The following is a 12,837-nucleotide window of genomic DNA, read 5'->3' on the forward strand; positions in this document are numbered from 1 at the left end:
AGTTCAAGATCAGCCTGAGCAAGAGCGAGACCCTATCTCTACTAAAAAAAACCAGTGTGCAACCGTAGCCCCAGCTACTCAGGAGGCTGAGGCGGGAGGATTCTTTGAGCCCAGGAGTTTGAGGCTGCAGTGAGCTATGATCCTGCCACTGTACTCCAGCCTGGGTGACAGAGTGGACCCTGTCTAAAAAAATATAAGTTAGCAAAAAAAGAGAGAGAGAACAAGAAGGACAGGCAAGTGACTGGCAACAGCAGGTGCCCTGGGGAGGGAACTAGGTGCCCTGGGGATAACGGGTGAGAGGAAGATTTACTTTTCACCTTTAACCCTTTTGTGCTGTTGGAAAGTCTCCTCTAGTCTCGAATTATTTGTTCCAAACAGTTTTAAGAGAGTCAGGCAGACTTGGTAGTAGCATAGAAGTATTCTTATGCTAAAATGTTCAGTGGGAAAACTGCAGCATCAAAATTACAGAAAGAAGCCTGGGAGGCAGTCCTCCCAAACAGTCAAGGACTTGCTTCTCTGTTCTGGGGCTGCGGACACGGTGTTCTATGTTTTCTCTAGTTTTGAATTTCTCATCTGTTCCTGTGATTTTCTACACTAAGCGGGCATTTCTGAAGGGAGGGAGCACTGGCAGAGGACAAGTTTGGGCAAGACCATCCATTTGGGTGTGAACTGGCTGCGTCTGAGACGCCTGTGGCACGTCCAAGTGCAGTGTCAAGTGCGCAGCTGGATGACAGGGTCTGGGGCTCGCCCCTAGGGAGTGCAGGCTGAGCCCACGGGGCAGATGCAACTCACTGCGGAAATCACCCTGCCTGCAAAGAGCAGGGCTGAGGACAGCGCCCTGGGCTCAGTGTCATCGAAGGGTGAGAGGGGACGGAGCAACCTGTGAAGGAGGACGTCCAGGAGAAAAGTATGATGGAAACCGCCGGGCAGCTCTGCAAGAAGGGCTGAGTCAGATGCATCAGAGATCTCGGGCAAGGTAAGGACCAAGCCGGACCCTGGGAACGTAGCAACTCAAGGGTCGCTGGCCACTAGGTGAGAGCAGTGTTGGAGGAGGGTGGGCACAGAGGCTGATGTCACCAGCCAAGGAGGGCCTGGGCCCTGACAGGGTAGACACAGCAAGGACGCCAGCCCTGTGGAGAAGCGGAGCCACCCCTGGAGAGGGGTTAGGGGTCGAAGGAGGGTTGTTTTTATTCTTTAAGAAGGAAAGTCTTGAGCAAGCAAATCTGGGCGGCTCTAGCTGAAAATGCATCTGGACTACAGAACGGTCCCTGAGGAGAACAGAGATTCTGCCCAGGCAGCTGCGGCCGGACACGAGAAACAAGCCTGCCAAGGTGCTTCCCCTCCCTTCCTAGACCAACCCGCAGGTTCCATCTCAGCTTGCTCCACTTGCCACCTCTGTCACCAGCTGCACTGCACTTGGGCATGTCACCTGACAGGGAACACAGGCACTGGCTCAAGAAACCCTTTCCCTGCCCTGCAACTCCTCCTGGCTGCCTGGGCTGCAAACAGCCCCAGCACAGGGTGTGATGACATCACCCTGCTCGCCCTGGGGGTGAGACACACAGAGGATCAGGAACTGTCTACACTGCCTGTCTAGCTGATCCTGAGAGCCACCCCAGGGCAGGGGGGAGGCCTGCGGAGATGGGCCCCAGCCAGGAAGGAGGGTGCCCGGGGTGGCAGGACCCCACTGCAGAACTGGGAATCTTGCCCCCCAGCAACAAAAACGCGTTTTCGTTGATGGGGATGTAAGATGGGGACTTTGGTGGAAGAGAAGCTATGTTCTAGGTTAAGTGCTGAGTGTCTAGGGAGGGAAGGAAATGAAAGATAGCAGAGGTGACCCTCGGTTTCCTAAGGTGGCATGTTTACCACTAAGTGAGGTCCCTGTGCTTGGTTTGCTCTCACAGCCCAGGACACACCTCTGGGGCCTGCAGCATGTGAGACGGCAGAACAACAGGGCAGGTGGTTCCAGGCGGTGGGTGCTGCCCTGGGAGGGGAAGGGAGTGCCAGTAAGCCCTACTATGTGCCTGCTGTGAGGGCCTACTGTGTGCCGGTGCCTGATGTGTGGGGACTCACTGATCCACAAAGCAACCACGGCAGATGCAACTGTCTATGCTTCACAGATGGGCGCCCTGAGGCTGGCAGATCTTGGCCACCTGCCCAAGGTCATGTGCCTGCAAAGAGGCAGAGGCACCTCCCAGCCACCAGGCAGGTTGCCAAGGTCCTGCCGTGACCCCGAGGTCTGCGCTGGGTGCAGTTCTTCAGGCTTGTTCCCTGTCTGCAGGGGTAGCGTGCCTCCCCACAGGAGCCTGAATGCTCGTGTCCCAGCAAACCCATTTGGTCAAACCTAATCCCAGGGTGACAGTACTAGCAGGCGGGGCCTTTGGGAGGTGATCAGGTCATGGGGTGGAGCCCTCATGAACTCGATGGGTGCCCTGATGAACGAGGCCCCAGCGAGCTCCCCCGCCTTCCCACCATGCGAGGACACAGACAGAAGAACATCCCTATGACCAGCATGTGGCTCCCCTCACCGGAACCTGATCGTGCCGGCACCCTCATCTCAGCCTCCCGGCCTCCAGAACTCTGAGGAAGAACTTTCTGTCGTCTCTGAGACACCTGGTCTGCGGTTTCATCACAGCCTCCTGCACGACTACGACGAGCCCCTCCAAGGAAGAGCCAAGTGAGCGCTGGCCACGGCCTTGTGAAAATGGCCTTGTCGTCTGGGCCTGCTAGTGTCAGACTCAGGGAAGAAGGAATGTCCAGCTCTTCTAGGCCAGCGGTTCTCAGTGTGGTCCCTGCACCAGCAGCAGCACCTGAGACTTTGTCATAAATGGAAACCGAGCCTGACCATAGAGTTTGGGATTCAGCAGGTCGTGGTCGGGGGATGGGGGGGCCTGTCCCGGACGCTGCTGCTGCTGCTCATCTGGACACACCATGAGAACTGCTGTGCTCGGGGAGCAGACCCAGCCCCCGGGCAAACGCCATCGCCTTGCCAGGAAATGGGCCTTGATGGCAACACTAAGGACAAGGCCCTGCCCCCTCTTCTCCCTGGAGGGTCTGAGCCAGGGCTCTTGATGACTTCCCAGGGCTGTCTGGGCAACCTCCACCACCATGTCCCCAGAGCCCAAGGCTTAAGTCCTGTACAAACTACCCTGTCACTAGCCTCAAGCAACAACGAACCACAAAAACTCAGAGCTGGAAGATTCCTCAGAGACAACAGCTGCAGGGTCCACAGCACCAGCATTACCAAAAAGCAGAAAGGACTCCAAGTCCAGATAGGCTGGAACCCTGGCTGCGCCCTGGACATGCCCCCTGCTTTCCCGTTTGTGCCATCCCTTCGCCCTGAACCACCGCACTCTGCCCCTCATGCCTGTCTCTGCCGGGATGCCTCGTGCTCAGCAGATCTCTCCTGCCGGGACTGTCCCCCCTCCCTCCTCCCAGCCTTTCCTCCCATTTCTCCCCCTGAACATCACGCCCACTAAGGCTACAGGTGACCCCTTCATTACCAAAGGCAACGGCACCTTCAGACCTTATCTTGTTTGATCTTTGTGTGCAAACTTTGGCACTCTTGATCACTGGCACTGCAGTCTGCGTCAGTCAGACACCTTGAGACCCTCGGGACATGAAAACATCTCCCTTCATCCTGGGTTTGCTCAGGGATAGAATCTGGGCAGCAATGGTGAGCACCTGCGGGGGCCTGTCCCAGAGGCGGAGCGACAGTGCAAGAAGGCGCGAGTGTGCTCCCAGGCCAGCCAGTCCCGGGAAGGATGTGGGGCTGGGTCGGGGGTTACATGCTGGGAAGTTGCTAAGGGGGAGACAGAGCCAAGCGGGAATGACTAACCCAGGGGACACGGCTGGGAGGTGACTGCCACATCCACTGTGCTGGACTCCAAGCCCAGGGTAGGCTGAGGGCTGAGGACCCCCAAGGAGAGATGCTACAACCTCCAGCAGAGACCAGTTGGACTGTGGCACAGCGGAATCAGCTTGGATTCTGAGAATCCCAGCGAGCTCAGAGAAGAATTCCCCGGGCTTAACTTGGCCAAAGGCCTTGGACTAGGTCCACATGATTTACGGAAAGAACGGAGAGAAGTGAGCACTCGACAAAGCCACCCCTGCCTTGAGGACAAGTCCCAAACGTGTGTGCGTGTGTACATGTGTGTGTGGGTGTGTGTGCACACACGAGTGGATGTGTGTGATATGCGGAGTGTGAATATCATTGTGTGATTAGTGAGTCGTGAGAAAGGGAATTCTGGGGCTATGGAACACTTATTTTAAATCCTCCTGCATCTGGCCCAACACAGCTGTGAATGCCATTGGCCAACGCACTGGTCAGGAATCTGTCCAGGGGACAGGGCCTCCCAGGTGCCAGGAAATGGCTCGTGTTTGGCTAGAAATGGTGAGGCTGGTTAATGATAAAGGCACTCACTGTTACTACTCTCTCAATTGAATAGTCTCAAAGTTTTTTGCCACCATTAATATGTTTTAAAATTGCTGTTGCTATGTAGGGACCATTTGCTTTTGAGACAAGGCCTCACTATGTTGCCCACGCCAGACTCCAACTCCTGGGCTCAAGGGATCCTGCCACCTGAGCCCCCACATAGCTGGGACTACAGGCGCGTGCCACCGTGCCCACCTTTTTGTTTTTGGAGGACAGACATGATGCCACTGGTTCCTACTTACACGATGAGGAAGAAAACATCCCTTGCCTGAAGTCCAGGGACGGGGCTGGCTCTGGCTCTGCCCTGACTCACTGGGCGATCCTGGCCGGCTCCCTGCTCCTCTCTGGTGCTTGCTGGGACCATCACAATACAAAGGTTGACCCAAGGACCCCTGGGCTCCCTCCTGTGACTAACGGTCTAGGAGTTCATGGCTCTGAAGGGTGATTCGGGGCGACAGGGAAGTGGAAGGTGTGTGCACGTTCTTCCAGAAGGGGAGGAAAGATGGAAGGAAACAGCTCACCGGCCAGGGAGCAGACACAGCGGCAGGCCAAGTGACAGTTCAGTGCTGGAACGGGACAGTAGTGGGGTGGGGTCCTGGTGGACGGCAGCCGCGTGGCCTGGCCAGCTCCTCTCCGCCAGCTCCTCTGGCTCACTGGGCTGTAACTTCCCTTTGGGGATCAGCTTACATGCCCGTCTCGCTGACCTGCACCCTGCGCCGTGGACACAGCAGCACATCCTCAGCTGCGTGCGTCCCTCACTGTCCCCTCTTCCTGCCTAGCTCCGTGTGTCCAAATCTGTTCTGCCCTGAAGCTCCACATCGAATGCCACCTTCTGAAAGAGTCTTCCTCACCATCCCTCATTGTAAAGGACCTCTCCCTAGAGCCACTCCCCAGGCACTGCCCTTTGCACCTGTCTTACTGCACTTGAATGCAGCTGCCTGCCAGGGGGAACTGCAGCGCTGTGTGTTTGCTTTTTAAGTGTGAGGAGCTCCTGGAGCTTCTGTCTGGGCGGACACAAGAAGTCAGACCTTCACTGCTCTCCCCTGAAACCCTGGGTGGCCTCCCTACTTGGTTATGCAAATGTGGAGGGCGCAGCCCCCTTCACCCTAAGGGAATGGGGTTAGGGGACCTTTGGGGACTGACAGAGGCTGCCCCTCCCCATATCCTCTCTACACAGAGCTGGTCTCAGAAACATGATGGGAAAATTTGTCCGGGGAGGGCAAGAAGACTCTTGAGAAGACAGGAACCTGTCCCCTCCCTTCTGCTTAGGGTGAGACTCTTAGAACCCCTCGATGGCCTGGGCGTTCCCCACAGGGTCTGCTGGCACACAGACACTCAGGCTCCAAGGGGAACTCGCCAGAGGTCAGGTCAGGGTAGGCAGGAGGCTCTGGACTCATGAGCGGCTCAACACCAGCCCAGAAGTCCGTGGCCGAGTCCATGGCTTAGGCTGAAAGGCCTACTGGGCCCAGCAGGGTCGGGGGGAGGGGGGCCTGGGAACAGTGGCCAGAGCAATGATCAAGAGCAGAAACCTCTGGAACCTGTGCATGGAGTCCCGCACAGCAGTTCCATGGTCACGGTGGTCCAGGATAGGCCAGGGCGGGCAGCCCCGATTGCCCTCTGTGGGGCCCCAGGTCAGTGCTGAGTGAGCGGGTCCCAGGTCTCTCTCTCTACCCGGCCAGTGGAGCCCAGGCCTGGAGCAGCCTCAGGGTCTCAGACAGTTTTGGCGTGAGGCAGGCACAGGAGGACCACGCTAAAGGGTTCTTGCTAAAGATATCATTTAGGCACTTGAGCAGTTACCGGGAGAGAGAAGAAACTCAACCACCGGCCCCCACCAGAACAGTGCGGCAGGTCACAGCAGCAGCACACACAGGCCGCCCTGTTGTGACTTAGGACTGGGGCTCTGCCGTTAGATAACACAGTCTCTGAAACAGACAATGCCTTTGTCTCAATTTCCCCTATCATAGCTTGCAGTGCATCAAATGCACAGTAAAGTTTTTTTAAAAGGAAGGAAGGAAAGAGAAAGAGAGGCAGGGACTGTGGGTCTAGGAGGACGCAGAGGAGGAGCTGTACTTGCAGCTGGATTAATAAGGGCAGACTTCCTGGCAGAGGTGGCCTTGAGAGGCCTTGAAGGAAGAGGATGATTTGAGCCTAAGTGTTCTTGTAAACTGTTCATAGGCCCAGAGTCCTGGAGACACATCAAGGTTGAGGTCTCAGCAGGAGACCAGAAGAGACCCCCAACCCTGCTCCTTGTCCTCAGCCTCCCAGCAATTCTGTAACTTGGGGGTCATCTCTAAGGAAAAGAATACAGAAATGTCTTCCTTTTACAAATGTTACCAAATATAACAAAAACATATCACCAGCTGAACACACTGCTGGGCCCATCCCAGTACCAGCCTCTGCCCGCGGGACTCCTCCCACCCTTCCTGGCCGGGTTGCCTTGCCCAGACCCCTTGCCAGCTGGAGGTGGCTGGGCAGCGGCCACTGAAGGCCTCTACGACCAAGAGTCAAGCTTACCTGAAAGACAAAGACATCGTTGACCAGATTCTCCCCGAACACGAAGGTAGAGCCAGCCCTGGTGTAGCTCAGGAAGACCTGAAATTAAAAAAAGAACAAAACCAAAACACGGAGTGAGGCTAGGAAGGGAAGACGCAGGAACCAGTAGCCAGAGAACCAGGCTGGGTCAGGTGGAGGGGCCGTGAGCACCCCGTAGCCAGAGCCCGGCCTAGTTGGGAGACAGGGACACTAGGCCCAGGCAGGTTGGCCAGGGACATAGTCTCCCGGGCCCTTACCAAGGGTGGGGTGCCACCTGGCTGGGTGTGTAAAGCCACGATCGTGAGCACTGGCTCCTTCTGAACACATTCTCCAAAGAGACACCTTTTCAGTCAATTTTAAGGAAATGCTCTGAGTCGGGAGTGGTTAGGACAATACAGAAGGGACGGTGAGGAAGCAAGACTACGAGATGTGTGGCGAAGGCTGTCAAAGGTGGTGCCTCTCGTGCCTGCTCAGTCCCCTGACAACCAAGGGCACAGCCTTCTCTCATATCGTCCCCATCCCGGGCTCACGGACTGGGTGTTCGAGTCCAGCCACACTTCTACAGGAGATCAGTGTTAGGTCCCGACTTGCACTGCGATTGCAGGGACAAGTCATGTCTCTGGCCCAGGCCTCAGCGTTCCAGTCTGTAAAATGGGGAGGGGCCCAGAGCAGCAACTCTGTCTTTTCCTCCACAATAGCCACGCGGGTGCTGGCGTGGGGCCAGTGGGTGTGCACAGCCGGGCAGGCAGGACTGCCAGCTCACCCCACACAGAGCACGAGGGAGAGCTGGCCAGCGGGAGGCGAGTCGGGGGGTTACACTCATGCCCTCGATAATTTATGTTTCCTAAGGTGAAATAAAATGACAGGAGGCCATTGGTTTAACCGAGCTCCTGCATGGGCCCAACAGAGCCACCCAAATGGAGTCCCTCGTGCTCCAGTTCCACGTGTCCACCCGGGAACCACGTTGCTGCTCGGCCTCCCGCGCAGTGGGGAGAGGGAGAGACACCGGCAAGCCCCACCTGGCAGGGGAGGGGATTCCCCTCTGCTTCAACCCCTGCAGGGACGGCAACTGCGAAACACGCAGCTCCCTCTTGTTTCCTGCCATCGTCAGCCCTCTTCCCTCGTCCAAACCGCAGCCCTCTGCTCGCCTCCCCGGAATACTCACTCCAGCCTGCAGAACCAGCTGTGCCCCGACTCTAGAATCGCAGATAAACACCTATAAAGCTCTTTAAACTAAATCTGCTGTCGTCTCGTCTTCTGACAAAAGTCAGTCATGATGGGTGCACAACAATGTGCATGAATTTAATGATACTTAAAAATGGTTGAAATGGTAAACTTTATCTTATGTGTATTTTGGAACAATAAAAAAACAATAAAAAAGAATAACTTCAATAAACGTTATTTTTAAACTCTCACAGAGTAAATTCTTTGCAATTTTTTTTTTTGCTCTTTAAACTATTTTAAGTTACAAATCACTGATCATCGCCACTGACCACGTGCCATGGTCAGGTACCCGGAGATCTTCCTGTCTGGGATTTTCTTCCACAGACGACCCAGCCTCTCAAAGGACACTGTGTCCGGCTGGCGGTACCTGGTCTGGGCCCCTTTCACACCCACCCGCCTAGTCCCGCCCCTGCTCTGTGGCGTCACCACCCATCTCCCCCCAAACCAGTGGCTTTTCTCACATTCCCTGGCAGCCTAGGATGTCCCATGTACACACCTCGATCTGGTCGCCTAGCCACTGGAACGCAATAAATCCTGGTTCTGTTCTGATGACAAAGAGTCCAAGGACAAACTGCAGCGCAAGTCCCCAGGACACGGCCCGCCAGGACACCTGTTACCCACCCGACAGAAAGGTCTGGTGAGCTCAGCTCCTGGGGGATGGGCAGGGCACAGGGTGGGGTGAGGGTAGAGGGTAGAGGGCATGGGCCACTGAGGGGTTGTGGGAGCTTTGCCCACCTGTCAGACAGGGGCTGGGCCCATTCAGAGTCCTGGGCCACTTAACAATGGTCACAGCCTCCCTGGAATTCAGAATAGGCCACGTTCTAGGCAGCAGCGGGCCAGGGCAGTGGGCAAGACGCAATCAGGAGCCCGTGTGAAGCTCAAGTAGCCTTGGACGAGCCACGGCACTGTGTCCCTGGGCCATCACTGGGCAGGGGGAGCCAGACTTGTGCCTGGGTGTCTGGCCTCCTGAGAAAACAGATCGGAGGACCAGGCTCAGACTGACCAGAGGGGCTGTCACCAAGGAAACACATGCCTGAGTCTGCACTTGATCTTAGCCAAAGTGGCCGAGAAGCGACAGCCTCTGAAGTCTGCAGACACATCCAGGCAGCGTCCCCTGCCCCACTGGGGAGGTTGAGGACTTCTGCTAAGAGAGGTGACAGCCCACTCGGGGCCTCTAGTCCTGGGATCTCCTTCCCCAGCCTCACAGGGACCCTGTCCTGATACCCACTGTCTTCCCGAGGCTCTGAGCCTCCGGGGCTCTCCCAGCAGGAGCATCTGCTCCCACCCCAGCTCCCAGATCCAGCCCAGGGCCAGAAGACAGAGGCGTCCACTCCCTTCCAGCCCCGGCCTGACAGATCAGCACTCACTGCGCGGTGATGCTTCGAGCAGGCAAAGAGGACGGCGATGAACACACACATTCCTGCAAAGGACACCAGCTGCTCAGGCCGCCGGGACGTGTCCAGAGACAGCCACAGGACCAGGAACAAGAGAGCCGCGAGAGCTAGGCCCCTGCAGGGGAGAGGCGAAAGCCATCAACATTGGCATGTCCCCACCTACACACACACACACACACACACACACACACACACACGAGCACCCAGAGGAAGGGCACTCAGGGCAGAGAGGAGGAGAAAGGATATAGCACCGTGGCAAGAGCACGAGCTCTGGACCCAGACACTAGGAAGTCCCGCTCTAGCTGTGTGGCCCCTGGCAGACCCACGGGCCTCTCTGATTCTACTTTCCTCACTGGGCAAATGAGGCCAAAGACCCCTCATTTCTCGAGGCTGCTGAGAGGATTAAATAGGAGGATGTGTGTACGGAGCTTAGCGTGGTGCCCAGCACATGGCTTCACCCAGGTATGGGACTCTCACAGCTGCTATGACGCTCAGCCCAGTCTCTGACCTCAGGGGAGGAGGGGCCTGTGCAGCCCAGGACTGAGCACTGTGGGCCACGCTCCCAAACACCTAGGAGCAATAGTGTCAGTCTGGATCGCTGAGCCAGGCACCTGAGACCAAGGCCTGGATCCAACCTTGACAGCAACGCTTCCCTTCCCGGGTCTGGGCTTTGCTTGTCCAGGAGACAGCCCAACGGGTGGGACAGCCCAGCTCTGGGCGTCAGGCGCTCAAGGTCTGCCCCCAACCTGGTCCTCAACTCACTGGGTACTACTAATGACAGCTAATGTTCATTGACACCTATTATGTGCAGGTAATATGCTGAGGGCTGAGAAATACTGTTACTGTTCTTCTTTTAGAGATGAGGAAACTGAGGCACAGAGAGGCTAAATACCTGTCCGGAGGCCACCCGTCTAGAAAGTCACAGAGCTGAGATTTTAACCCAGAGCCTATGCAGCAAGGTCTACTCTCTTCAATGCAGTCTTAACTGGCTCCTAAGAGGGGACCCGCAATCTGAACTCAAGCAGGCTAACTCCGGCCAGAGTCCACCGTTTCTCTTTCTGCTCATGTTTCAACCTCCTGTCATCCCACTCTACACGCACAGGTTTTGCCTTGCCTGTGTGCCACCTGGGCATCTCTTTGCTAGTTTTCTGTATGTTGAATGCATGTTTCTGGTTTTTTGGTTTTATTTGTTTTTAACAGCTTTATTAGGCAATGGCTGATACACAACAAATGCACATTTTGAACGTATCCCATCTGATGTGTTTTGATACACCTGTACCCCTTGACACCATCACTACAATCAAGATAATGAACATACACATCCACCCTCCCCCACAGTTTCCTTGTGCTCCTTTGTGATTCCTCATCTCCTCTCTGTTCCCGGCAACAACTGGTTTTCTGACACTAGATTAGTTTGCCTTTTTTATAATAGCATTTCATAGCAATAGAACCACACAGCACTTTTTGTGTGACTTCTTTCACTCCGTGTGATTATTTTGAGATTCATCTGGGATTCTGCATGATCCAACAGTTCATTCCCTTTTATGGCTGAGTACTCTTCTGTTTCGTGGATATACCACAGTTTGCTGATCCATCCATTCATGGGTGGATATTTAGGTGGTTTCCAGTTTTGGGCTATTACAGACAAAGCTGCTAGGAACATTCAAACCCTCGTGTGCAAGTCTTTGTAGAGATACATGCTTTCATTTCTCTCTAGTAAATGTCTATAAGTGGAATACGTAGATTACATGTAGGTCTAACTTTTTAAGAAACTGGCAACTGGCTTTCCAAAGTGATCGTGAAATTTTTACATGCCCACCAGCTGTATACAAGAGTCTCAGTTGGTGTATGTCCTTGCCAACGCTTGCTGTGGTCGGTCTTCTGAACTCGAGCCACTCTGACGGGCACACAGCAGTATCTCTTTCTAGTTCTCATTTGCATTTCCCCAATGACGAACGACGTTGAGCATCTTACCATGTGCTTATTGCCACTTATGTATCTTCTTTAATTAAATGTGTCTTCAAATCCTGAGCCCATTCTTAAATTGGGTTGTTTTTCTTATTAATGAGTTTTGAAAGTTCTTTATATATTCTGGTTTCAAGTGCTGGCTTAACTCAAGGTCACAAATTTTTCTCTTATGTTTTTTAAAAGAAGTTTTATAGGTTTAGGCTTTATATTTAGGTGTATGATCCATTTTTGGTTAATTTTTGTTTAAGACGTTGTGTTTTTTCGAACAGTTTTAAGTTCACAGAAAAATCGAGAGGGAGGAGCAGAGATGTACTGTACACCCCACTCCTGCGTGTGCACAGCTTCCCCATTACCAACATCCCCACCAGAGTGGCACATTTGTTACAATCGGCGACCTACACTGACATGCTATAGTCACCTACAGTCCATAGTTTAAGATTCACTGTTGGTGTTGCACATTCCATGGGTTTGGATAAATGTACAATGACACGTATCTACCATCACAGCATCCACAGAGTATTTTCACTGCCCTAAAAGTCCTCTGTGCTCTGCCCACTCATCCCTCCCTCCTCTCACCCCCAACCCTCGGCAACCACTGATCTTTTTACTGTCTCCACAGTTTTGCCTTTTCCAGAATGTCATAGAGCTGCAGTCACACAGTGTGGACCCTTTTCAGAATCGCTTATTTCACTTCGCAATATGCACTTAAGTTTCCTCCATGTCTTTTTTTAGCTTGATAGTTTCTTTCTTTTTAGCACTGAATAACATTCCATCATCCGGATGTACCACATTTTATTTATCCATTCACCTATGGAAGGACATCTTGATTCCTTCCAAGTTTGGGGAATTATAAATAAAGATACTATAAACATCCATGTGCAGGTTTTATGTGCAGCATACACTTGGGTCTTGCTTTGTTATCCACTCTTACTTTTAATTGGGGTTTTAGACCATTTATAGTTAATGTAATTATTGGTATAGGTGGGTTTAAATCTACCATCTTGCATTTATTTTCTGTTTGTCCCACTGCTTCTTTGTTTCCCTTTTCCTATTATTCTACCGTGTTTCAGATTGACTATTTCTTAAAGATTCTCCTTTTTTGACTTGTTAGCTGTAACTCTTTGTTGGGTTATTTTAGTGGCTAGCATTTATAGTATACATCTTTCACTTATTATGATCTACCTTCAAGTGATGTTATACTACTTCACATACACTATAAAAACCTTACAACAGTATAATTTCATTTCTTCCCTCCCAACATTTGTGCTATTGTTATGTACTTCT

General features: G+C 53.5%; 1 protein-coding gene across 1 annotated transcript in view; it reads right to left on the bottom strand.

The window, feature by feature from the left end:
- The window catches only part of LOC138381923 (sodium/nucleoside cotransporter 1-like), a 47,111-nt gene that overhangs the window by 16,072 nt on the left and 18,202 nt on the right, over positions 1-12,837 (bottom strand). The window contains exons 7-9 of the mRNA XM_069466568.1: positions 9,559-9,700; positions 8,688-8,801; positions 6,950-7,027 (exon numbers count right to left, since the gene is read on the bottom strand). Coding sequence (XP_069322669.1) covers positions 6,950-7,027; positions 8,688-8,801; positions 9,559-9,700 — 334 coding nt within the window. The remainder of the gene's footprint in view (positions 1-6,949; positions 7,028-8,687; positions 8,802-9,558; positions 9,701-12,837) is intronic.

The sequence above is a fragment of the Eulemur rufifrons genome, chromosome 3 (genome assembly GCF_041146395.1).
Source record: "Eulemur rufifrons isolate Redbay chromosome 3, OSU_ERuf_1, whole genome shotgun sequence".
In the NCBI taxonomy this organism is placed as follows: Eukaryota; Metazoa; Chordata; class Mammalia; order Primates; family Lemuridae; genus Eulemur; species Eulemur rufifrons.